This window comes from Trichoderma evansii (assembly GCF_050947405.1).
Source record: "Trichoderma evansii strain SZMC 28006 chromosome Unknown GGI43scaffold_17, whole genome shotgun sequence".
Lineage (NCBI taxonomy): Eukaryota > Fungi > Ascomycota > Sordariomycetes > Hypocreales > Hypocreaceae > Trichoderma > Trichoderma evansii.
The window spans coordinates 445,020-469,981 of record NW_028145189.1 but is presented as its reverse complement, the minus strand read 5'-3'; the positions used below and the strand labels follow the sequence as shown (position 1 = coordinate 469,981).

The 24,962-nt window shown below is 49.0% G+C and overlaps 9 protein-coding genes across 9 annotated transcripts; 4 read left to right on the top strand and 5 right to left on the bottom strand.

Moving 5' to 3' along the window:
- Positions 1-771: 771 nt before the first annotated feature.
- On the bottom strand, positions 772-3,126 carry GGI43DRAFT_424317 (adaptin N terminal region-domain-containing protein; the record flags this gene model as incomplete). The annotated part of the gene is made up of 4 exons (XM_083208355.1): positions 772-2,239; positions 2,304-2,668; positions 2,732-2,807; positions 2,876-3,126. 4 exons carry the CDS (start codon positions 3,124-3,126, stop codon positions 772-774), a joined length of 2,160 nt encoding a protein of 719 aa, XP_083058361.1.
- A 942-nt stretch (positions 3,127-4,068) lies between these two features.
- On the top strand, positions 4,069-5,394 carry GGI43DRAFT_118189 (chaperone EMC4). The gene is made up of 3 exons (XM_083199013.1): positions 4,069-4,639; positions 4,744-5,096; positions 5,172-5,394. Exons 1-3 carry the CDS (start codon positions 4,508-4,510, stop codon positions 5,242-5,244), a joined length of 558 nt encoding a protein of 185 aa, XP_083058360.1. The 5' UTR covers positions 4,069-4,507; the 3' UTR covers positions 5,245-5,394.
- GGI43DRAFT_118303 (uncharacterized protein) lies at positions 5,172-6,415 on the bottom strand. The gene is made up of 2 exons (XM_083199017.1): positions 5,922-6,415; positions 5,172-5,871 (listed from the first exon to the last, which is right to left on the bottom strand). Exons 1-2 carry the CDS (start codon positions 6,101-6,103, stop codon positions 5,481-5,483), a joined length of 573 nt encoding a protein of 190 aa, XP_083058359.1. The 5' UTR covers positions 6,104-6,415; the 3' UTR covers positions 5,172-5,480.
- On the bottom strand, positions 6,414-8,741 carry GGI43DRAFT_118198 (major facilitator superfamily domain-containing protein). Its single transcript, XM_083199014.1, has one exon. The coding sequence runs from the start codon at positions 8,567-8,569 to the stop codon at positions 6,923-6,925; it is 1,647 nt and encodes a 548-aa protein (XP_083058358.1). The 5' UTR covers positions 8,570-8,741; the 3' UTR covers positions 6,414-6,922.
- A 1,285-nt stretch (positions 8,742-10,026) lies between these two features.
- On the top strand, positions 10,027-11,548 carry GGI43DRAFT_118200 (uncharacterized protein). The gene is made up of 3 exons (XM_083199015.1): positions 10,027-10,284; positions 10,337-11,010; positions 11,096-11,548. Exons 1-3 carry the CDS (start codon positions 10,138-10,140, stop codon positions 11,334-11,336), a joined length of 1,062 nt encoding a protein of 353 aa, XP_083058357.1. The 5' UTR covers positions 10,027-10,137; the 3' UTR covers positions 11,337-11,548.
- Positions 11,549-13,132: 1,584 nt separating this feature from the next.
- Positions 13,133-13,901, top strand: GGI43DRAFT_118100 (uncharacterized protein). The gene is made up of 2 exons (XM_083199010.1): positions 13,133-13,476; positions 13,677-13,901. Exons 1-2 carry the CDS (start codon positions 13,267-13,269, stop codon positions 13,779-13,781), a joined length of 315 nt encoding a protein of 104 aa, XP_083058356.1. The 5' UTR covers positions 13,133-13,266; the 3' UTR covers positions 13,782-13,901.
- On the top strand, positions 13,715-15,006 carry GGI43DRAFT_411132 (aspartate aminotransferase). The gene has a single exon (XM_083206684.1). It carries the CDS (start codon positions 14,022-14,024, stop codon positions 14,997-14,999), a length of 978 nt encoding a protein of 325 aa, XP_083058355.1. The 5' UTR covers positions 13,715-14,021; the 3' UTR covers positions 15,000-15,006.
- A 3,150-nt stretch (positions 15,007-18,156) lies between these two features.
- On the bottom strand, positions 18,157-20,044 carry GGI43DRAFT_118072 (uncharacterized protein). The gene has a single exon (XM_083199009.1). The coding sequence runs from the start codon at positions 19,959-19,961 to the stop codon at positions 18,441-18,443; it is 1,521 nt and encodes a 506-aa protein (XP_083058354.1). The 5' UTR covers positions 19,962-20,044; the 3' UTR covers positions 18,157-18,440.
- Positions 20,045-21,615: 1,571 nt separating this feature from the next.
- Positions 21,616-24,200, bottom strand: GGI43DRAFT_117979 (uncharacterized protein). The gene is made up of 2 exons (XM_083199008.1): positions 21,881-24,200; positions 21,616-21,788 (listed from the first exon to the last, which is right to left on the bottom strand). Exons 1-2 carry the CDS (start codon positions 23,739-23,741, stop codon positions 21,754-21,756), a joined length of 1,896 nt encoding a protein of 631 aa, XP_083058353.1. The 5' UTR covers positions 23,742-24,200; the 3' UTR covers positions 21,616-21,753.
- Positions 24,201-24,962: the final 762 nt, after the last annotated feature.

The window sequence follows — 24,962 nt, the reverse complement described above, 5'->3', positions numbered from 1 at the left end:
TGCCCAATAATCTACCACCCAAAGCTGGTATCTCCCCCTTTTCAGGCCCCAAAGATTTCCCCCAACAAGTGATTCCTAAATTCAGGTGTTCTAAAAAAAGCAAACCAGTATTAAAAGATGAACAAGAATGACAGACATATCGTACAGAATACGAAGTACACGTATATATGCACGCTCTAACAGCCCTACAGCCCAAACCTCACAAGCAGCATGATATGCAGATGGATACTACAGTATTATACGAGTAAAGTCCCGCAAATGACCCATACAAATTGAATCGCCAAGCTTCTACTACTTGCACAAGGGGGCCCGCTCTTCTTTCTCGCTCGCTTCCCCACACGAACAGGAATGCTGTGCATCTTGTTCTCGTTATTGCTCCACAAGGCGTGCAATATTGCAGCCCGCTTGCGTGCGAGATAAACGACCTTTGTAGATGAGTGGATTCGCAAGGCCTGGTGGTTCGATTTTCGGAGGATTTAGTCCTCATTTCCTTGACCTGGTAGCAGCATACAATATGGGTAATGATAGTTTGTTCAGCATAAAAAACCAAAGTGCAAGAATCGATGATATTCATACTATTTGTGGTAAAAGATATTTAGAAAATGCAGGGATATTAAAAATTACATCCTGAACCAAAATCATACAACGCTGCTCCTAACAAGCACGTACATGGCGATAGGTGACGAAGCATCAAGCTTCATCTCATGCCTCTCCAATCTCTGTTCATTGACTCATGTTCTTCCTGTCCGTCCGTCTCGTCATCTTCTCAGCTTACAAGGCCAGCAAGTCGCCGTTACCCTCGCCATGAGCCGGCTGCAACACAGCCTGTGGCGCAAGGGCATTCACCACATAGCCCGTTCCACCTCCTCCAAAGCCATCGTCTCCGCCATCTATTCTCATGGCTGCCATCTGCTGCGTGCCAATGCTGGAGAAGTACGCGTCCGCGTCGCTGACTGCCTGTGCCAAGTTGGGTGCTCCGTTGGTAGTAGGAGAAGCCACGGCATTGCGTGTCCTGAGATCGATATTCGTAGGCTGGCCTCCGTTGCCGAACATGCTGATACTCTTCTGGTTGTCAATGTTGTTGGCGAGATGCTGCTTCTGCAGTGCCGGAGAATCAATCAACTTTCGTGGTCTGGCAGAGCGGAACACAGACTGCACCGGCTTGAGGTAGACTGTCGCCAGGGTGCCGACGTTGAGGCACATTTCTTCCAATGTTGACGATTCCAATCGTTCTGACTCGGCCGTGATGGGAGGCTTCTCTCCCATAACGATACCCTTTGCAACATTCATGTCAGTCGATAGTAGTCGCCAATACATGTACGCTCGATCACGCAGATCGGGATTATCCGTTTCTTCTGTAGCCCACTTGAGGACCTTGGGTACCAGTTCCTGGCCCTTAGTTGGTCTCTGGATAAAGAGTTTGACTGTTGCGGTAAGGAGTGCCAGTTGAACCTCCACAGGCTCCTCTTGGAACGAGTAGAGGAAGTCCTCTAGCAGTGCGTCGCTGTTTTCGATACGATCCGCATACTGGCCAATGACCCAAATCATGGCGGCCTTGGCCTCTGGCTCGTCAAGAGAGTCCAGATGCTCGCAAAGCGTGCCGATAATTGACTCGTACTGGTTTGGATATTTGCGGAAGATGTTTCGGATCACTACCGTGGCCTCCTGGACGATATATGTGACTTTGGTGGCAACAAGCTCCAGGAGCAGATCGATACATCGTCGAGCGGCTGGTTCAATCTTAATAGCGAGCTTACCGATGGCGCGAACGGCTTTCCGTACGAAATGCACGTCAATTTCCGTGGCATACTCTCTCAGCTCAGTGAGAACCTCATCAATGTTCTTCTCGTTGGCCAACATGAAGATCAGCTCCAGTTTGGTGACCTTTACGTAGATGGGATCGTTGTATTTGCAGAAAAAGACTCGGATATCGTTTCGTAGCACCTCGGGCCGTCTTTGCAGAATGAGAAGGGCGTTTCGTAGTGCGAGATATTGTACCTCAGAGCCCTTGGCTAACAGCGTAACAAGAGGCGGAGAGAGCTTCTTGCATAGAGCTGAGATTTGCTTCTGGTCGGCAATATAGTTCATCAGGTACAGAATCACTCGAATGCAAGTCAGGACGACTGATGAGTTGGAGTGGGAGAGTCGTGGTGCGATTCGTTCGGCCAGCAATGAGGCTTCGCCCGATTCTTGGGGAACATAGGACATGAGCGCCTCTAGGATATATGTCTGGCCCCATCTGATGGACAGTTAGCAAAATCCATATAGGTATTAAGTGCTCCTAGTTGCAATAGTAGACTCACTCAGAACAGTCAGGCAGGATGGCAACCATTTTCGAGGCGTTGGTGTAGTCGATAGTCAGCTTAATAGCGTCACTCCTCTCCCAAATGTCCATCAATCCTGCCAGTGCACTGGCCACAACTGTGGGGTTGTCATCTCTGAGGAGCGAGTTGAGTCGATCGATGAGGTCTGACTGCTCAACCATATGTCTGTCGTGATCATAGAGCTTTGCAACGCAGAATGCAGCCGTCTTTCGTACATATGGATCGGAGTCTCTCAGCATAAGCTTAACTAGAGGAACCGTGGCAGCGACGAACTCGCGCACGTGAATATACGATATCGTTCGTAGAGCAAGTGCTCGTACTAGCGGGTTAGGGTCTTCGATATCCTGATTCCACAAGTTAGCTCACTGTTGTGACACTTGAGCTTGAGATACCGTCGCTGAACTTACATGTTCCAGTATCGGAATCGCATTAACCGCAATCTCTGGTCGAACTCGTGCATAGTTCACCAAGTACAGAAAGCACCTATCAGCGCAAGATTGTTAATATCGACCTTCACATTCCAGCGGAATACGTTCTTCTGCGGTGCATACATCTTCTTGATTTCCAAGCTCGAAATGTTCATACATCCGATGATGTCGGGAAACAGCGCAACCATGTCGTTGTTGCTCATCGTCATGTTGGCAACAATGCGCTTGAGCGCAATCTTCTTGGTCGCATAGTTCTTATCTTTCTTTCCACCGCTGTTCAGCTCGAGGCGCAGCTCGGCGACTTTGCCCTGCCTTGATCTTAGCTTATCGAGAGCAATATTTGGCATGTAAATGAATCCAAGTGGGAGAGCCATCATGTCATGAATCGCGCAGCTGCGCAAAAGGGAATGGTCATTGTATGTGCGAGGGGAGAAGGGTTTCGCAGAGCGCAGCTATCGCAATCTTTCACACAAAGATCAAGATTGTGAGAAAGGCACTCGTCGCTATCGTCGCTGCCGCTAGGTGGGTATTTTTTGCAGTAAATGGAATGGAAATCATCCAAGACTCAAGTACAGGCGGCGAGTCACAGTGACAATGCGCATGGAGTGGCGCACAAGGGTAAGCGGGCAGAATAAGAAAAAGAAAGACAAGGATAGAACGCAAGTTGTAGGTAGCAACAGTATCATAGAAAAGACGCAAGATGGAAACAGGAGATAAGAGAGAAAGAGAGACAAGAGCTTACCCGAGCGAACAGCTTGGAGTCCCCTCCAGCAACATTGCTAGACATGGTGCAAGCAGCTACGAATCACTTCGTCCTCCTCCCCCGCAGAATCGATGCAGCGCGGCCTGGTCTAGTCTGCTTCAGACGATCTTGTAAGTAGTATCGTTGCTTTCTGTAGCGGGAATGTCGTCACGCGCCGTTGGCACCCCTTGTTGAGATTTAGAGGGCCTCCCAGGTCCAGGTACAGGCAGGCAAAAATGCGGGTTGGTGCTGCAGCCAAAGCGAGCGCCGGATTTCGGTTTCGATTTAGAGCCTTGTCGATAAAATGCGCTGGCCGAGTCGCCTAAATTGTTCGTGAAACCAATGGCGTTCGGCAAGACACTTCACACCACCAATTTCTAAACAACGCAAGGCTATGTATGTTTCCAGGAAATAAACTCGCACGCTGTCACATATATCTTCGTTTCCGTCAATACGAAGCAGGCTGACCAATCGGTGGAGAAACGCGCCGCTTGCTACTGCTTCGGTTTATTCGCTCCGGGAGTGCCTATGTCTGAGCGTCTCGCGGGTCGTGCGTCGAGGGGGGAACAGAATTGGAGGTCGGAAGCGTGAGGACGAGTATTTCCGGACCCGAGGCCGAACGAAAAGAAGAAGAAAGTCAAAGTCGAAACTCCAGTCGCTATTCTCCTGCGGCTCCAAGAAGCTGCGAAAGATAGAATGTGGAAAAAGGAAAAAAGGAGGACGCGCCGCCGGCAGGGTCGGTATGCAGGAATAGGCCACAGGCCAGGCCTTGTATGGCGCACTCTGGGGCTATCGATAAGAGCTAATTAGGCGCTGTGGATTTTGGCGACCCACCAGCAATTCAGTGACAAAGTAGCAACACAACAGCTATTCCGGGAACCTTGCCTTACGCAATATCGATTGCGGCGAATCCAGCCAACAACGACGGCCAAACCACGTTTCGCGCAGCCTAGGATCCTGCATTATATCGAGCAAGCTCAATTCATCAATCGATTAATAGTAACGCAGACAACATGGCTGCCGCTCAAGAGCCCTCCGTGCCTTACTGGGTCGCCCAGCTCGACTCCCCTCCCGCAGCAAAGTCCAAGGTCAACGGCATCATCGACCCTCCAGGTTTCTCTACAGCACCCAGCAGCGCCCCCAAGGTTCGTTTGTCTCTTCCCCTCAAACACATAAAACAACATGAAGCATACAGAATAAAGGAAAAGGGAGTGGAAACGAAAAGAGAGGCGCTAACGTCAAACTACAGAAAGGCAAAGACGTCAAGGCCCCGGCCCGAAAGCCTCCCTCCGCCGAAGAGAGAGACACGCTCAAGGTGAAGAAGGCCTGGGAAGTCGCCCTCGCCCCCGTCAAGGGCCTCCCCATGACCGGCATCATGATGTACATGTCTGGCAACTCGCTGCAGATCTTCAGCATCATGATGGTCTTCATGGCCTTCAAGAACCCCATCGTCGGCCTGATGAGCACGAACCAGGCCTTTGAGCGCTTCCAGACCGACAGCAACTCCGGCCAGATCCTGCAGACGAAGCTGGTGTACGTGGCGATGCAGCTTGTGGCACTGGCTGTAGGTGTGTGGAAGATTAATTCTATGGGTCTATTACCGTAAGTCGAACAGAGAGACATATCTTTCAACCACGTATCCTTTATCTTTGTCTTTGTTTTACTAATACGAGGTAGCACGACACGATCCGACTGGATGATGTGGGAATCTCTGAGAGAGCCTGTAGAGCACGCAATTCTAGCTTTGTGAATTAATGAAATTATCTAAAATTAATAGCAACATACGATAAGAACGACTTGGATGAGCATCATGTACTCTAGGTATAAGTAATTAAAAATCTATAAATATGTTAAAATTTTAATTTATCTTAGTTTTGGCTATTATTGTATGCCTTTCTTGAATATTATTAACTAGTAATTAGCTCTAAACATTCTTGTCCCATTATTGGCGCCCTCGAATTTATAGAAAATTTCCTTTTACACTTGTCACGACTGGGTTCCTGAACCTCTATTGGTAGTGTTAGTTGCTACCTCATCAGCTTGTCCTGAGGGAGACCCGGTAATAGGACTAGGAGTAGCTTGTCTCTGATGTGTGTTACCGCTATCTCCAACAATATCCAGCCTCGTCTCGCGGGACCGCCTTTGTACTTCCTCCTTAATCAACTCTGTAACACGACTCTTGAGGAGCATTGTATCACTCTCGAGCTTTATTAGATCATCCTTCGTCTCCTTATGTTTCTTTTTATTATGATACTCCCAATATATAGGAATGAAAGCGACGGCAACAGTGATGATGACTGCAACAATAGAAACAATCCAACTTTTACGAGCGAGGGTGTCAGCGCGGCTCCATGGCTCTTCGTAGTGTTCCGCAATGCTGAGTTCATTAGTTAGCGTGCAACATATCAAAGGTCCAATATGGCTTACGGGAAAGGATTTCCATCAGCGAATGTACCGTAAGGTGTATTCAAACGCATAAGGAACAAGCTATTATTGTAAGGAAAGTGTTTGTTGAAAGGCTCCTTGGGGATTTGAAGATTTGCAGAGCTGGCGCCACACTGTGGATGAGCTCCAACGATATAGGAATCGTCGCCCTGTAGGTCGCTCATAGGACGAATGGCCAAGAAACAAGAATCTCAAGCTGTATCTCCTTCGAACTCCCATTCTATGTGGATGACGTCGCCGGGAACCTTTGTTTGGCCCTGCGCGTTATCGTGGAAACTCAGGAATCTGAAGATTGGCGAGGTTGCATGGCAGACTATAGCACTAACTATGATAGCTGCGCAAAGTTGCTTTCCACAAAACATCTTTCTAGTGACTATGATTTGAATGAAGAGTGCTAAACATTGGGGTTGTTATGTCGGAAACGATGTGTTTGCCAACGGCTCCTGGGGGAACTCCTCGCCATAGGACAAGAAGGTCAATTCAGGAGGCTAAATGGTAGTATGGAAATAGAGTTTGCTGTCAGGTCGGGAGGAATGTAAACGCTTGTATTGAAGCTATCTAAGCATAAGGTCAGGACGTAGCAGGCTAAATAGTAGTATGGAAATAGTTTGCTCCTTGAGGGCATCAAGCGAGCCCCCAGCTGCTGTCCTCACGAACCTTAAATTGCCTTTTGACAGGGCTAGTTGGATCCTTGAGTAGCATTTTCACTTTCGACACAAAGGATCTACAGATAAACTAGGTGAAAAACAACTCTAGTATTAATTATTACAAATTCCAGATAAATTCTCAGCAGATGCTATGGACGGATCTACCGTCCGGGAACAAACGCCGCTGCTATGCAGTTTTAAAAGCGATACAACGCTATGCCTTTAAGCAGATGCATGTAGAGTATAACAAGGGGGGGGGGGTTAAAAACAAGGAAAAGACAAAGAAAAGATAAAAAAAAAAGAAATCATGTCATGTCATCATTAAGGCCATTATTTTCATTTGCCTTCTGTCGGCCCCGACTTCTTTTGTCCGTTCTGAGTGCTGTTTTTCCTCTGCAACTTCTCTGCCCTCCATCGAGGACCTCGCTTTTCAATGAACCTGAGCCAAGGCAAGCATGCCACCATGAGTAGTGCAAGAAACGTAAAGCACCAACCTCGGCCCATGGCATCAAGCATGTAATCCACCACGGCGGTGGCCGCAGCGCCAAATAAACAACGGACGAGATTGTTCGCTGCTGCTGCTGTAGCTGTGGAACCAGGGTATAGATCGACAATGAGTGTATTGAGAATGCTGAAAGTGCTTGGGACAAGCATGCCAATCACAAACACAAGGACAAGCGGAGCAGCTACACTCGTCTCTGCCTGCAAAGCCCAGCCATAGCCAATGACAGCGACGGCACCGACCAACAATGAAGGGTAGATGGGCTGAATGCGTGCTGACTCAATGGGAAAGTCCCCAATCTCGTTGCGGCGCCCATGGCTTGGGTCTACGCCCAACTTCTTTGCGATGCGGCGGTAGTTCCAGTCCACCACATATCCTTGCAAAACAACCGTCAAACAGCACCCCAAACCGTATGGTAGGAAGCATAACCCGACTTCTAATTCTCCAAAGTCGTATATTTCGGCAAATTGGGTCGATAACGTAGCGGCAACCAGGATGAAATTGACGTAAATGACAGCTGCAATCAGTAGCACTTGGCTCATCTCTTTGTCAAAGGCAATGGCTAGGGTGCCTAGAGGATTGGGAAACCTCATCTTTCTCTTGGGCCCAGGTTCCGGTACATCTCCCGTCTTCCTTCTCCGCAGGAACTCTACCAAAGTAATGTTCCAAGACTGGGGAGTTATGGAGCCGTTTCCAACAACGTTTCGACACATTTCGGGAACGGTAGCAACCCATGGAACCAGCCACACCACGACAAAGATGGCACAGAACCAGAAGATGGACGGCCATCCCAAGTATTGACTCAGCAGTCCTCCTATCACTGGGCCAATGGCGGGCCCGATATTGGCCCCAACACTGACAAAGCCCATATACTTTCCCCTCTCGGCGGTTGGCGTGATGTCTGCAATCACGGCGTACGAGAGCGCGAGTGTACCGCTGCTCCCAGCTGACTGGACACATCGTAATACGAGGAGGGCAGCGTAGTTGCGTTGTAAGGCGAGACCAATGTTGGCACATAGATAGATGAGGAAGGCCACGGTGAAAGCGGGTCGACGGCCTGCCATGTCGCCGAAATCACCAAATATCGTCGGTGAGAGCCCCTGGAAAATCATATAAGACGTCAGGGTGAAGTTGATGAGTGAGATCGAAACGTTTAGTTCCTCGGCCAAGGCGTCCAGTGCCGGAAAATAGATGTGGGCTGTCATTGGCGACACAACACTGGCCACAGTGGCCATGAAGGTGATCCATATCTTCATGCGACGAGAAAAGATGCTGTATGGCTCACCGGTCGCAGGTCTAAGGCCCTGTTCGACATCGCTCAAGACAGGCTCGCCCCGAGATTGGGACGTCCGCAGCTCTATTGCAACGGTCTGATCCGTGGTTTGGTCTCCTAGAGACTCAGAGTCCGACTCGCCCTTGACCGGCGATGTAATCTCACCTGTCTCTTTGTCAACCCGGATTGTTGTTTCATCTTGCTTCATGACGACGCATTCGCGTTGACTACGAAATCCAGCAACGGGAGTAGTGGCCGAGAGGAGTCGCGACTGTCGATGGTGAAGGGTCGAAAATCAAAAATCAAAAAACACGAGGAAGCGAAGGAAGAGGAGGAGATGCTCCCAACTTCGGATCGGGTAAGGTAGCAGCGGATGAACACGCCTGTGGACGATCGACTGCGATTCCCCACAGATTCGGTCGATGCCCGTTATCTACCTCCCCGAAATGCCGGCGTCGTCTCCCTGCTCTCGATTCTTTCTCGCGGCATATGGAAGAGATTGAGCGAGGGACTGATCCTGGCTACAACCTAGGGCTAGGATAAATGTATAAATGCTCCGTCAAGATTTTTCAGATGCCCCTGCGTTCATTAAGACATGGCAGAGAGACGGAAGAAATCCTCGGCTTTCGGGAGGACCATGGCGTTTTGCCAGTGTCAGACTGCCAAGTCTCGATATGCACCGGCGTTCTGGACGCTTTATACCGAAGGCATTTAGTGTCTTTATTGATAGTAGTAATAATACCCGGCAAATAGTCAGCAGGGGAGGGAAAACCCTGCGATTTAGTATCGATCCGGCACGCGCCCCTTCCTCCTCGGTCGACGTCCGAGCAAAAAGGAAAAAACGTATAAGATCTCTGCCCATCCGCGAATCACAGCTTTGTGGCCATTAGTTCCCGCCCACACAACTCAAAGATTGCTTTGGCCTTAGCGTCGATATTCTCCGGTGGCGCGCACCAACGACACGGTTTTTCGCAGTTTCAGCTCTGCAAATCGCTAGCAACAGGCACAGGCACAGGCATAAGCATGAGCTAATGAATCGAACAAAATCAGGTAATCGATTAAAGAATAGGAGGCTTCGGCTTAGCCGTCTTTCCGTCCGCCTGCCTTGGCTATCCGTCGGCTTCTGGAACATGACGATGTTAAGCGAAGCGATAGCCGGCAAATGAGAAATGCGGAGCTCCAGGCGTTCTGCATATTGGCTGCATATGTCGGCTCAAAGCCGATCTGCAAGCAGTAGCCCAGGTTACACAGGCGATCAGTGAAGATAACCTTTCATTGGGAGGCGTCTTCTTCAGAGTAGTAGCACTACTACTTGGTATACTTGGAGTTGCATCTTCCCTGCAGTCGCATCAATGGCACCGAGCTGGTAAAAATCCCTGTAACTGCAACTCACCCTCAACAACTACATCAAGCGGACAGATTCATGACCCCAGCGCCGTCCCTCGGTTGGTTGGTGCCTGAGTCGTAAAAGTATAGTCTTTGAAGTCAAAAGTCGACGGAAATAGCCCGGGCCATGCAATGCAGTGGGTACAGTTTTCAAGTAGAAACGAAACTAGCAGCGTTGGCAAGTTGGTTGGTTGCCTTTGTGATAGTATTTCGAGTCTGCAGGTGGATAATGGGATGACTAAGCGCCATCGCACCGCTTGCCAAAAGCTTACACAATACGTAGCTCCAACTGAACTTGGCTGGCCGAATGACGTGTGTGCGACAACGTACCGAGTAGCCATAAGACTTTATCAGATGCGATTGAGTATTGCCATATAAGAGACGACAGAGATGGAAAGCTCAAGCGTCCAAGTATTGGCGGCGGTGAACATCACAGCGCAGTTCAATGAGCTTCTTCAGAAGCACAGCGCTCCGCCAGTGGTGAACAAGGTCTCGCTGGATGACATTGATAGCTTCCTCAAAGAAGCATACCGCATTGTCAGTCTAGCCACTTACGCATGATTTTGTGCTTATCCTAACCATTTTGTAGAACTCACATATCGTTAGCTTGCACCGACAGCTTCAAGATGTGCGGCAAGCATACCTATCCACGGCGCAGCCTCGCCGAGCGCAAGCTCGAATCGTCCAGAACCAGCCGCGAGTATTGTCCGACCGAGAACGAGAGGAAATCGATGCGAATGCCAAGCAAATGATACGAGAGCTGAACGCCAGTATAAGGTCGCTGGACGAGGCTGAACAGCTTCGCCGAGATACGGAAGCGGCGATTATCCGCAAGAAATATACAAAAGGGCTTGGGGCTCTCGGCTCATGGGCATCTGGCGGTATTGCTAGCAGCAAATCCGCGGAACATGCAGCGGCGGAAGATCAAGCTCAGCAGCTGGGTGGCTATCGAGACGGTGTGGTATGGTTCCTACGCCAGCGACTGGAGCTGTGCTGTCGAACGCAGCAAGACATGATGGAAACGCGGTTGCGTCGAGAGCTGGAGAAGAGCCGCAGCATGCTGCCAGTTGGTGACCTTGCAGAGTTTATCCCGGCAGCTCACAAACAACATCGGCAGACTTCGGGTGGCGCCTTCGAGCCTGGGGCCGAAGACTCATCACCCGCTGCGTTTACAGAGGGCTTGACTGATGAGCAAGTCCAAATGTTTGAAGAGGGCAACCAGAGCATGATGGAGCATTACGAGAGCACATTGGATAAAGTGAGGTAGGTCATGATTTTCCCTGGAATCACTGCCAAGCGACCTGGAGGAAACATGTTAAAGAATGACTAACATAATGACGCATTATAGGACGGCGGAGAAGTCGCTTTTGGAGATTTCAGAACTCCAGACACTACTGGTTAACAATCTATCAGCGCAATCCGAAAACATTGAGCTGCTCGTGTCTGATTCGGCATCGATGGCAGACAATGTCGGTGGAGGAAACAGACAGCTTAAAAAGGCCACTCAGCGGCCGAGTACGGCACGGTATACCTTTTTTGCAGCCAGCGGTCTATGTGCGTTTTTGATTCTCTGGGACTTGATCATATGAAGGACAATGAAAACATCAAGACATGGCATTTGTTTCACGATAGTCACGATAGCGGAGCATCTAGTAAGCAGTAGAATCATTCGTAAAAAGCATTGAGCAGAAATCATATAATTTAAACGCCACCTTTCTTACGATTTACTGTACGTACAACGACCCATGGGGCTGAGTCTAGGGGACGGACGGCGGCATGTGAAAAGACGGGGAAGAGTCAGCGCGCGCCACTTTTCTGCGGGGATTCATGGCATTTTTTTTCAGGCCACGAGGGTTAGGGGCCCAGTTGCAGCGATGGTACCTGACTCTCGGATTGACAAAGCCAAGAGCGCCAATGCTGTGGATAGCACGTCACCAGGAATACCATGTACTTATGTGTCATTGGACTGAAAGAAGAAGAAAAGGGAGAAATTTCGAATTCGAAGTGTCCAATCGGGATCGAGCTGCGCCGGACTAGACCTGGGCTTCGAAAAAGTATCGGCTTGGGGTGCATATGAGAAACGAATTAATACTCCTTTGGGCTCAGACTTCCATGTGCCCTTGAGCGATGTTGCGAGGATCGGCTTGTTTCGGGGAGCAGAAGTCCTGCTCATTATCAAAAAAATAGGAGAAAGATGCCTAGGATTTCCTGCAGCATCGTTCCGAGAAATACTAACTGTCTATGTATGGAAAGGGGGGCTCATGATAGACAAACGAGGTCCCATGACGAAGACTTTTGGTCATACCTCTCTACAGAGGATGCCAGGGCTAGTATGAAATGTACTTGAGCTTTTGCACAGGATATAGGTACTCGCATGCACCCCGTACGCACGTAGATCAATCATGTCTCGATATCCAACTTAGTCTGTACCGTGTACTTGGATCCCGTAGCAGTCGGCTCTCAGCCCGCACAAGCCGAGGCCTCGGCCAAAACCAGCCCCATAGCCTGGAACAAGCACATGGCATGGCGATAGATAAAAAGGCCATGAGGCAGCGAATAAGTGTAAAGGCCGAGATCCATTTCAACCTTTCTTCCTTTTTAACAATACGACTGCACCGCTACTGTTACCACTACTGCTTATTTTAAGAATTGCTACTTCTGACTGCGCTCTTATCACGGAGTTATTACGGGGTAGTTACTTTGACCTGTCTCCTCTGGATCCGGGCCGGCTTTGACGTACCGGTATTACATACTACTGTACTACCGTCAAATTTCCAAGCAAGGTATGTCTCGTGCATGCATGCAACTTGGCGGCGCTGCCTGTTATTTCTCTTCCCATTGTCCGCTCCGCTTCCCCGAAGTCAATGGCTCTTCAGGGGACGTTGACGGAGCGAATGGTGTACCGCAATGCGATGAGCCGGGAGTTAGGAGTTAGGTCTTGTGCTGACTGCATCACGGCCCAAAGATTCCCCAGCGCGCTCTGCGGATAGCGATACTACTGTAGTACTACTATTCGCCACAGATATACGCCATTAGAGTCAATACTGCCACTATTGCCAGCGGCAAAAACACCCCATCAAAGCATCACGGGGAACAAAACTCCCTTGCACCCCTGGACGCAGCTCTCCCCGGAATTCAGAGCCCCGAGCATTTCCAGCTTCTGCTGAGCCTCGCCCCCGGCCCCATCGGCTCCGTCTCGTCTCGCATATTTGCGCTGCTTCAAGGCATTTTTAGGTCTGGTGACGTGCATCGGCGGGTCACAGCAGGCGTTCGAATAGCAGGCAGCTTAGCAGGCGTATAGCGGCCACAGCGGATCCTCCGGTTCCCTCCAGGCGCCTCTAGGCCCCAAGTCCCTCCCCCGCGACCCGTCACAGGCTCTCCGTTACGGAGCACGCTGCATTTAGCCGTCACCCCACTAAGACCGCATCAGGCCATCCGCGTGTTGGTGTGGCATTTCGACAGCCTGAGAGGTGCACTGCAGCGCATTTATCTACAAACGAACATCCCACCATCTCAGCCATGGCTCCTCCATCATCACCATCACCATCTCAGCCCCCTTCTGCCTCCGCCTCTCTCGCGCGCATCAACAACATTGCGAGCCACATCTCTCCCGCAATGGCTTCCACAACCAGCTTCCCGGCGGACACAGTGCCGCAGGCGCCTGAAGATCCTCTCTTTGGTCTTGCCCGCGCCTACAGAGCAGACAACAGCCCGCTCAAGGTTGACCTGGTATGTTTGCGAGATTTTCCCCTCCTTTACGTTACCTGGAACCTTTTGCCATACGCATTGCCTCTGCTGTCGCTGTGACTCGACAACTCTGTTGTTGTAAGCACGGCTGCGACGTCGGAGGCAACCAGCCCACAAATCGCCCATTGCTTTACTAATAGATTCGAATGACTGATTGACTGACTGTTTGTTCTTGTTTCTAGGGAATTGGCGCCTACCGAGACAACAATGCTAAGCCCTGGGTTCTTCCCGTGGTCAAAAAGGTACGTTGGCTACTTTCTTTGCCATCATCCCATCTATTTAGCTAGGCCATGCATTGCCATGTTAGCTCGCTTGCGATGCTCATAATAAGCTCAATTGGCGCAACCGTTATTGGTCCAGCCAGCTTGCTACACATCTCCACGAATCCTTTCAACTACCAAGGCGTTGACTGACCCCACTGCGTCATACAACAGGCTGATGAAATTCTCCGAAACAACCCCGAATTGAATCACGAATATGCCCCGATTGCTGGTATTGAGAGCTTCACCAGCAAGGCTGCTGAGCTGATGCTCGGCGCCAACTCCCCCGCGATCCAGGAGCGCCGTGCCACGTCGGTGCAGACCATCTCGGGAACTGGTGCCGTCCACATGGGCGCTCTGTTCCTCGCCAAGTTCTACAAGGGTAGCCGAATCGTATATGTGTCCAACCCCACATGGGCAAACCACCACCAGATCTTCAACAATGTCGGCATCAAAGTCGCCCAGTACCCCTACTGGAACAAGGAGACTCGAGGACTGGACTTTGATGGCATGAAGTCTACGATTGCCTCGGCCCCCGAAGGCTCCATCATCCTGCTCCACCCCTGCGCTCACAACCCAACTGGTGTCGACCCAACACTAGATCAGTGGAAGGAGTTGGCTGTTATTATCCGAGAGAAGAAGCACTTCCCCTTCTTTGACTGCGCCTACCAGGGCTTTGCCTCTGGCGACCTTGCTCGAGATGCCGCCGCGGTGCGCTACTTTGTCGAGCAAGGATTCGAGCTCGTAGTTGCCCAGAGTTTCGCCAAGAACTTTGGCCTCTACGGAGAGCGAGCGGGCTGCTTCCACGTTGTGACCGCCCCTGCTGCCGACGCTACCACTACCATCACCCGCATTGCATCTCAGCTGGCCATTCTCCAGCGATCAGAAATCTCCAACCCTCCGTTGTATGGTGCCAGAATAGCCAGCACTGTCCTCAATGACGCTGCGCTCTTTGAGGAGTGGGAGGGAAACTTGAAGACCATGTCTGGCCGTATCATCGATATGCGCAATGCTCTCCGGTCAAAGCTTGAGGAGCTGGGCACCCCAGGAACCTGGAACCACATCACAGATCAGATTGGCATGTTCAGCTTCACCGGCTTATCAGAAGCCCAGGTTCTGAAGCTCCGCGAGGAGTACCATATCTACATGACCAAGAACGGCCGAATCAGCATGGCCGGTTTAAATACACACAACATTGACCACGTGGCCCAGGCCATCCGAAAAGTGGTTGGTGAGACTCAGTAAAAAAAAATTGTTTGATATTTGGCATGGTAGATGGGGGTTCCAAGGACTTTGTGGCCTGTAATGACCGCGGCCGCTAGCTAGGAACTGCTTTTTGTTCGACTAGGGCTCTCTTTTTTTCCGCTCTGTTTTTTTTTTGGTTGCGCATGGTCGTATGGGTATAGATGCCGCTAGACAAATAGTATATATATGAGGCTTTCGAAGCCCTGGCCTTTGTCGTTTGTCAACGACCAACAACTAATATGACTGTTCTTGACTCGTGATAGTTGAACGTCCACATAAGGACCCGCTTCCCCGGATATTAGATTCGATCTCAGTTGGAGCTATTCTTAACTTGTAGCTAATGAACTCCAATGCGCTATATTTTGTTTGACAGTAATGTATTGTTAGCTAATGAGCCTGAAGCATGTATTACTTGATACTTGTAGTGAGTTACCAAGATGCCACTTACTGCGGTTTCGCTTATAGGATCTTCACCTAAATTTAGTCCCATGCAATCCAAATCGGCGTCATAGTATTCCATAAATTCGCTTGTAGAGTTGGCTATCATATAAAATATAGACCTGGTGATCATGATTGTCTCACATGAAACTTACGGATGAGCTTAGCTATGAACAAGTTGCTCCGGCTCTCAAGCACTTCCTCTGTTGCAGCAACATGAACTAATAAAACATATTTGTACCTATTTAATCACACTCTCTCGTTAATTCTATCCATTTCTCGTATGTATCCGCGCCGCCTCTACCCCGTAACTACTGTTTCAGCAGCTTCCTTATTATTTGTAGAAATTCAATCGTTTTACGCGGATAAGCCTTCTTCCAGATGTATTTGATCGATCATTCTACTGAAATACCGGATTTAAGAGGAGAGAGATGCAATATAAAGAAGATATCTAGAAAAAGCCATCGTACAGCGAGTTAGTTCGGCTGCCTCCAGAGCACAATGGTAGTGTAGGTCTCAACTACTCCCGAGTTTCACATGTAAACAGAATGTTGTACTGCAAAAAGTACAAGATCCACCATCGATAGGTAGCCAGCATTCACAACGTGTACCAGTTACTTTTTTCCCTCGCCCCCGCTTCAGTACCCAACAAGAGCTTCAATGCTTCACAAGCAGCCAATACCAGCACAGAGATAGGGCTTTTCACCCGACTGCAACCAAAGTCTCGAATACTATTTGCGAACCTGCAACTTTGCCTGAACCCTCCACTTTTACACTTCATTGAACTGGACTGGGCTGGGCCACGTTGATTAATGCAAAAGCACACTAATGCATCGACACTTTTAGAAACAACTGGCAAATACGACGGCAGTTGTAATTTTCTGTGATAAAGGTGTAGCTATTGCATGTAGTTGACGTGGCTCTGGAATAGCGCTTCTCTGCTGATGCGAGTTACCCTTGGGAGCTACAATACTGATCGGATACAACATGGACATCGGCAAAGAGAAGATAGTGGTACCATGTCAAGGAAAATAACTCACGCTAGTATTGTGATTAACAATTTTCGTTTAATACAAACTACATCTTTACAGTAACTTGAGAAGAGAGCATGCTTATGTGTAGCGCTCAAGAAGAGAGAAGGACAATAATCCATTGGATGGTAATAGATGCCTACCTGATCTGAATAGAAAGTAATACTTGCCCTATTACTCGGACATAATACGTGGAGCCAGTCATGTTTCTAATAATAGTCATATCAAGAGAACCCTGACAGTACAGTAATACCCCAAGGCAATATTACACAAACCACCTGTTTCTCCCCCATGTCACAACCCCGGCATAGAAAAAGAAAAGGCATTGATTTCGTAAACCAAGACAGCAATGCCACATTGCAATCTCGGCGAATCAAATTCATTGTACGACCACCTCGGAACACGCATCCGCGCACAGCCTCTCTGTCTCTCCACAATCTCGGTGTGATAGACACCCTGGCTCTTGCATAAATCCAGATTCATCTCCTCATTTTGGAATCCTCAAAAGGCGCTCCAATCACTGAATCAAGTCTAGAATTACCAAAGCAGGGAGGTCCTTGCTTAAGACAACTCACGCATCAATATGATACTTGGTCCCAATTACAAAGTACATACACATATGCTGTCTGATCCTAATTCTCCTAGAATGCAACCCTCCTCTAGACACATCCATGCTCAAAAAAATGTGTCCTGATCAAGGATATATGCTAGAGACCTCTAATACAAATTAGGAAAAAATAAACGATAGGAGAGACACGAAATATGGGAAACTCTCTCCTGTAGGCTTCGCACACGCGTGTACTTCATGGACGGAGTAATCTGCAATATGACAGCGACTATTTGCCAGGATTATTGTGTGGCTGAGAAATAGTGCCTGGGCTAGAATGCCATAAAGAGTACAAGTCTTGTATTATTGATCCCTTGTCAGTTTGTTGCCAGGAGCGCCACAGCCTGATTTTCTCAAACTACATGCACTAACACGCTGCTTACACCGAAATCTAACTTGTTGTAAACGCCACTCCAAATCCAATAACGCCACGTCTTTTTTCCCCTCGCATCATATCAAGCGGTGAAACTAAATCAATTTTATGCAAATAGTCTCATCCTACTTCTCCCACCTGCAAGGCTCGCCAAGCCCCCAGAGCAGGACGAGACATGGCCATCTCGCTCCAGCCCACTTGGTGCTTCCTTGGCTATTGTTTGCCTGCGTGTGATTAAGCACCTATCCCAATTGCAGGACGCATCATGACCCATAGAATAAAGAAGAAGAACGAAAAATTGGCTGAACGATGGACCCCATCGACACCTGATGCTTCCGGTGGGAGAAGGCTCGACCCTCACGTGTATTTGGGGGCCATTAAAAGGCTGTGATTATCGGCACGCCCAGCAGGTGTGTATGTATTGACAAGTTGGGATAGTTTCAAATCCCCAGATATGATAATGCGAAAGGGAGCGTTCAGCTTAGCAAACATGCCTTTTCTGAGTCTCGTTGGTAGCTTAGGTATCAGCCCTGAAACCATCAGCCGCCATCTGGCTCGCGAAAGGTTAAAATTTTGGCATCAAGTCTCTGAAAATGAAAAGGAAGAGTACTTGTTGGTATTATTAGTTATGGGTTCTAATTACCTGTAATATAATATGATTTACTTTAGAGATCTGACAGGGAGCAACAAGTACTACGCTACAACCATCAAGGTCAGATGCAACTACTGCCATGTATTAGTTGCTACTCTATGAAATCCGAAATACAAATCCATTACCAATTATCCTCCGACGCTAGTATGCCATATTACAAAATGAATACAAACGAACTTTTGGATCCCGATGGAAAGTTAGATGCTGTAAAAGAACAATAAGGCGCCTTCGGTAATCCCATATCCAAACACAAAGAAAATGCCATTGACGTTATTCCCAATATTTTCCAAACCATCATGCATGTTCATAAATCTAGTACCAAACTGTGTGATGCAAATGATCAAACAAATTCACGCTGCCCAATGTCTTTTCCACAGGACCACCCTTCCGGTAGCTGGTTGATAGCAGAGCAGATCCATTGGAACTGTGCTGGCATCCAGACTTCATACATATTTTTTGTGAACCGGTACGCAGTCCATTTATCATATCTGGAATCGGTAAATATAAAGGAGGCGATAACTTGTTGATAGTATTCTGTGGTGTCTCCTAGTATGACCGGGTAATGGGCAACAATTTCTGCCTGGCGGTGGTCGTGTGAAATAGAGAAAGCCAGAATTTGGCGGTGTACCTCGGCTTCACGTTTGACACCGCGGAAGAGGTCAACAACAGCACGCATACCGATCGTCATATTATGCGCGTTCTGTCGTCGGGTAACCTCAAAGCACCCAATTTCGCATGAAAAGCACGGAAAGAACATATGAGATGTACCCATAATAGGTGACGTCTCAGAAGTGCACCTATCTTCGAAGAACTCTGTGACCTTGGTGAACTGCAGCTCAGTAAAGGCTAGAGCTTTGAAACCGACGGAATATGTAGGCTGTGGTTGATATTGAAGCAATTGCTGAGAATATGTCCATATTTCGTTTGTAGACTCGCACAAAATATCCAGCTGCTCGTCGCCACGCAAAGCTAAGAGTTCAGCTGAAGGCGCAATCAAGGGAGTGATATCGCGAAATATCATCGTCTCATTTCTGCGCTGAACCCTTACACTGGTTTCGTGAATAACATCGCCATCAAAGAGAGAGACTCTGGGAGGCAGCTGTTCCCTCTCAAGCAGCTCTTTGCAGAGGCCCAAGCTCCCTTCAGCCAGTCCCTCTGGAAATTCGCAGATAAATGTTTTGTGCTTGTTATATACAAGGCTCCACGAGGCATCTCGGTATTGAATACTCTTGTGCTCCTTGGGCCACCTGTCTCTGGGTAACACAAAGAAGCTAACATCGGTCTCAGGGGCGGGAGACATAGTAGGCGCCCGATCGAATTCACTTGGCGGAGATGGCGAGACAGAAGTGGACTGGTAGGCCGATTCGCTATGGAGTATATCCTCGTCCGCCACATCTTCGTCGTCCGAGTCGAATACGGCATACAAATTCTCTAGAGGGGTTGCTATTTGCGTGGTTGCCTCTTCGACACTGGCTTCTCGAGCACTCGTTTCTTCACGGCCTGCTTCTTCACGGCCAACATCCTCGTGGCCAGCTTCTATGTTATTGGCAGCCTCTTCATTGCTTCTTTCCTCAAGGTTGACCTCTTCGCTAGCAATCGTCTCAGCATTGGTCTCTGTAGCAGCGGTCTCGACAGTGTTGCGAGAATCCGACATCTGCTGTCGTTTCCATTCACGATCATCCTCAGAGGCATCGTAAACGGTTGTTGGGCTCTCGCGAGCTCGTTTTCTATTATGGGGAAGCTCGGCTGTGGACTCTTCCATGATTGGCGAAAGAGGCCGCTTGGGGTAAGGGTGGTATTCTCGGAGGATGTCGCCACCCTTTTCCTCGGTTTGTGGCGGTTGTTCTCGCATGGGTTCCATTGAGGCAGTGGATGCAATTTAAACAGCACCGAAAATAGAAGAGTAGGGGTGGAAGGGAAGGGGCATAAAAACTTAAAAACAGCGGTACTTTTACTGGTAAAGACGATAACAAGAGCGATAACAGAGATATCTAAAGGAAAGGAAGAAGAAATGGCCCAAGAAGCTGATTAAAAATAATGAAATGGATTTGGTAGTCGCATATCTGCATGAGTAAGATGTCTCAGCCAAGTGGGAAGCATAAGCCGACAGAAACTATTTGGTGGCACAGACATGCTGGTCTCTCGTCTTTTTTCCTCGCTTTTCTTTTTTGTCTTATCATTCCTTTTTTTTTGTGTTGCGTGTCTCTCTTTCTCAAATCCAAATCCCAGCTCACCTGGTGAACACATGTCATACAGGCTCCGCACTTGATCCTTCCCAGTCATGCCGTCATCCATCATTGCCAGCAAGTACTGGTACCTACTGCTCAGCAGCGAGCTGGGCTCGTGATACCACGTACCGGGTACCAGGGAAGCAAAAGCAGTGGGAAATGTCGGTCTAGAGTAGGTGCGGCTGGACAAAAAAGCAAGAACGGAAGGATTATGAGCAGGGAAGGGAAAGCTGCTTTGAAGGCAAGAGCAAGCGTGTTGTCCGGCACGCACTGATTGGTTGGGCGGGGCCGGAGGCGAAGGCCACGGGCCGGGGTGATCCACTCCCGCACTTGCCGTGTTTTAGTCTGTCCTTCGAAGCACTACACGGGAGAGCGCGCGCCTCCTCCCAACCACGAGTAAATAGCAATAGTATCTACCTATATAAATGCCTATCCGTAATAGTACCACGACAAAGGAGCAGCAAAGACTTACTAAGGCAGCACGGTCGGTGGCACAACGCCCTATATCGAGCTTGCTAGGGGGGGAGGAACGTGCCGCAACTAAGGCAGCCACTTCTGAATCCAACTTGCCTCGCATCACACTCGATCACACGACGAGAACACTGCAGGAAGCAGTCACCCACCCAGCGGCAAATAGGCGACCTGCATTAGTCCGCCCCTCATGCGGAGTCCCGGCACTTTATCCGGGGTTCTGTGCACATGCGCAGCACATACAGCAGGCCCCAGCTCAAGCTTCGCGCCCAACCAACGTGCTTCCTTGGGCGTGCAGGATACAAGTACATGTTGGTACAAGTGCACCTGGATTCGCAGCGCTTTGACAAGCTCGCTACCTGAGCTGACTGCTGCGCCCCGCAATATCTCGCATGGGAGCCAATCTGATCGTGTTCCGTTGACTTAGACGAAAGGATCCAGGATATTTTGCCTTTTCGCTTGCACTGCTAGTGCCCAGCTTCCAGTTCAAGAGAGTCTAGGCTTCGTTCTGAATCGATATTGTCTCTTTTCTCATTCTGCTTAGACTGGCCAATCAGAGACGTGTTATATTTCCCTTTCTGGAAAGCCAACAACTTCTGTCAAGGTGTCAGTTCCGCTGCCTGCAGGTCCGTCGGATACAAGGGTTCAATACGCACGTCTGTTCACAACTACTGAGTAAGGTAAGGGTGTCAAGTTTACGAAAGGCACTAATCGTGGTTGATAAGAGTTACGAAATACACACTCTCAGGCAGTAGCAGACCACCATTCCAAATTCCCAAATCCCACTCCTGTTAACCATCTGGGGAGCTCGCCGACTCCCGCCCATTTCCAATGTCAAAGCAGGCAGTCGGTTGACTTTGCTAACAATTTAAGTGCCATAGCCGTTCATCGTTTCCTATAGTTACACATCCATGCATTTAAATACAAAAATAGTAGTAGTATCAACTCCTCCATCTAAGCTTCTGCAGCACCAACCACCGTCTCGTCATCTTCCAGGCGACAATCATCAATCAGCTATGGTCGAAACAAACGAGGGAAAACAAAAGGCCGTAAATACATAGATGGAAATAGAGTTACTCACCGCGTTTGTCAACCCACTCTTTGGCTCTCTCCATTAGCTCCGACAGACGCATCATTCCCTTATTCCCACGCTTTTTTGCCTTCTCAGCCTGTACAAAATGCGAACTTATGTCGACCCAAGGGTGAGAGTAAATGTGCTTCCCAGACGCCTCCATCTCTGTAGCAGCCCATCGGAAAATATCACCGACGGCTCTTTGGCTCGCTGCGTGATTTGGTTTATAATCTGACTCTACTGATTCTTTTCCGGGTGGCTGAATGACCGAATCTTCTTCGAAATCAGTCCAGGGTGTGGTCAATACACGAGGTTCATGGAGCAACCTAACATTAGTGTTTAGTATCCACGTGAATCCCTTGTACGTCCATTGATGTCTCGAACATTCAAGATGCTTGCGCACCGTGACTTCAAGCTCATCGCCATTGATGGAGCCAAAAGGGCGAAATGGTGTAGTTGGCAGATATCGGAAATGTGCGCCATCTTTCCAAGTATTGCAGCACTCGTGCCGAAGTCGCCACGCGTCAGCTCGTGAGATCTTATTTCCTTGTAGGTAAGGACCAGATCCAGCCAGATCCATGAATGACTGTGGTGAGTCGGTCCAAACGGCAACTTCGGGCATGAGTTTTGTAGGTACGCGAGTATTGAGCGTCTTGAGGTAGGGAACAATAGCCAAGACGGTCTCTGTTGTGCCACAAGCAAGCAATCCGTACCATAGAGGCGCAACGCCGGGTCTTCGAAGTGCCAGTATATGACCCACCATCTCAAGTTCCTCATTTTCAATCAAGGGCTGAAGGACTTTAATTATTGGATCGAACCAGGGGGTGACCAAGTTGCAGTCAACTTCGGGCTCCCAAAAGACAGACCAAAGAGCCGAAGCCACAAAAGCAGGATTAGAGCTGAGTACCATATAGTAAGACAGGTTGCGAAACTCCTTATCAATGACGGATGTTAAAGAAACAGAATTTGGCTTGGCGAGATGTGGCTTTGGAATGTGTATAGTCGACGACATGTTCTGGTGTAGGGGAACAGTCAACGCCATCGCGAGACCCAGCACAGCCTGGCTTTCTAAATTGTACAAGGACGCAAATCGAGAAAGGAACATGATTGCTTCTTTGCTAGTCGGGGGCTTAATCTCTGCTGTCTCCTCAGATGGTTGTGAAGCGCTGCGCTGATGTATGATCTTGAATTTGACATTGCCAGTGAATGAGACGGCCCACACTGGATGTCCAGAGCGAGCGGCCTTCCATCCTTGGCCTGGAGAGAGAAGAGTAGACCACCAGCGGTATTCTTCATCACTGGCATCGCCGAGGTCTACATTGAATTCATTGCTTGTAGGTGTCTCATCACCAGATGGAGCTGCCGCATCTTCATAGACAAGCGGGACGCGCTGTTCTTCGAGCAAGAACACGCAAAGGATGTAAGACCAAGCCAAGAACATGAAAGCAAGGCCATTAGACTCGCTGTCCAAATCTTGGAAGCTACTCTGCTCCGATATCTCGCAGAAGGTGGGCTTCAGCTTCATCAGATTCCATCGTCGCTTGAGGCCATTGCGAGGCCCGTGAGGTGAAACACGGAGAGGAGGGTTGAGCGACTGCGGCTCCTCTGTAATCTCCCAGGTTGCGAATCCAGTGAGCTCGGTAGTCCGTTCCATATCATCTGGCATCTTAGGGCCATGCTTGACCAAGCTACCAAGATCGATGGTGTTGAGGCGAAAGGATGAGGATCCCGCGGCCGCAGCAAGATCCTGCCATAGTCCCTGACTGAAACCACGGACAAACTTACTTTTATCTGCGGTTGGAACTACCTTTTCAATCTGAGAGTTCATAGAGTCAATGCTGGTGAGGGGAGTGCTGTTAGAGGAAGTCATCTTGCTTGTCACAAGCTTGTAGAATGAATAAAGGCTTGGCTACAAGATTTCCTGATCCAGCCGTAGACGACAAGAGACAAATGCGTGTTATAAAAAATGTTGAGAATGCGCAAGTCTATTGAACATGTAAAGTTGAAAAGGTATCAAGGTGCGGAACAAAATCCTGGCTCTTTAAATACTTTGAGATTCCGCCGTATGTACTCCGTACTTGGTATATTGTGCACATGGACAGGGTTTCGTTGCTCTCGTGCAAATAATTAATGTGTGCCACGAGTTTCATTGTACCAAGAGGACTGACGTGGCACAAATCACATGGCGCGATGCTCTATCTAAGAAGCCAAGCTGAAATGATCAGCATAAATAGCACGGCATCGAGAGTGGTCTAGGTCTTGCTTTCTGCATCCCAATCCTCCGCTCCATCGTTGCCCAGGGCTTGCCTCATACGCAGCCCTGGTCCGGTTGCCTTCTTTTTTGCTCGTACTGTGTCTATCTCTGTACTTTCTTAGTAATGGTGAGATGACTCTCAAATCGTGGGGGAGGGGGGTATTTGGTCACGCATGTGATACATGCTTTGATGACAGGGGGCTTGTCTGAACCTGGCTGTCAAAAAGCAACAGCCGTGCTACCAGCATCTGGCAATCCCTGTCCCGTCCGGCCCCATCCCGAAGCTTCATTCCCATTGAACTGAATTAACCAAACGACGAATGTTTGTCTCTTTCCCCTCCCACTAGCTTACTAGTGTGTGTATCATATAATACTGTAGCAGGGATCAAGGGCTTGATTCCTGCGCGAAGTGTAGCTTGCATGGATAGGGCACTGCACTATCGGCATGGAAAGCCTGCATTACATGGACGTGTAATGGCACACTCTAAATACTTCTTTACATAGTATTTCTTGCCCCGTAATCCGTACTCGTGTCTCATATTATTATTCGGCTCTGGTTCAAAGCCGTGCTGTGACCGGGATGGATACCAAGCCGGGTTGGTTTGTTTCGGTGTATACAAAGCCCGAAATCAGCGATTATATACTTGCGACAGTTGAGCAGAAACGACATAGTGGTATTGGCGTGTTGATAAAGCAACGGTAATCCCATCTCATAGGAGATTTATGCAGCCTTGGTGGAACGTGTGTTAGCGTGTATTCCCTCCTGGGTATATGCCCCTCCCAGGCTCCATGGCAGTGCCTATCGAGTCGTATTGTGCATGTATTTGCTACTACGCA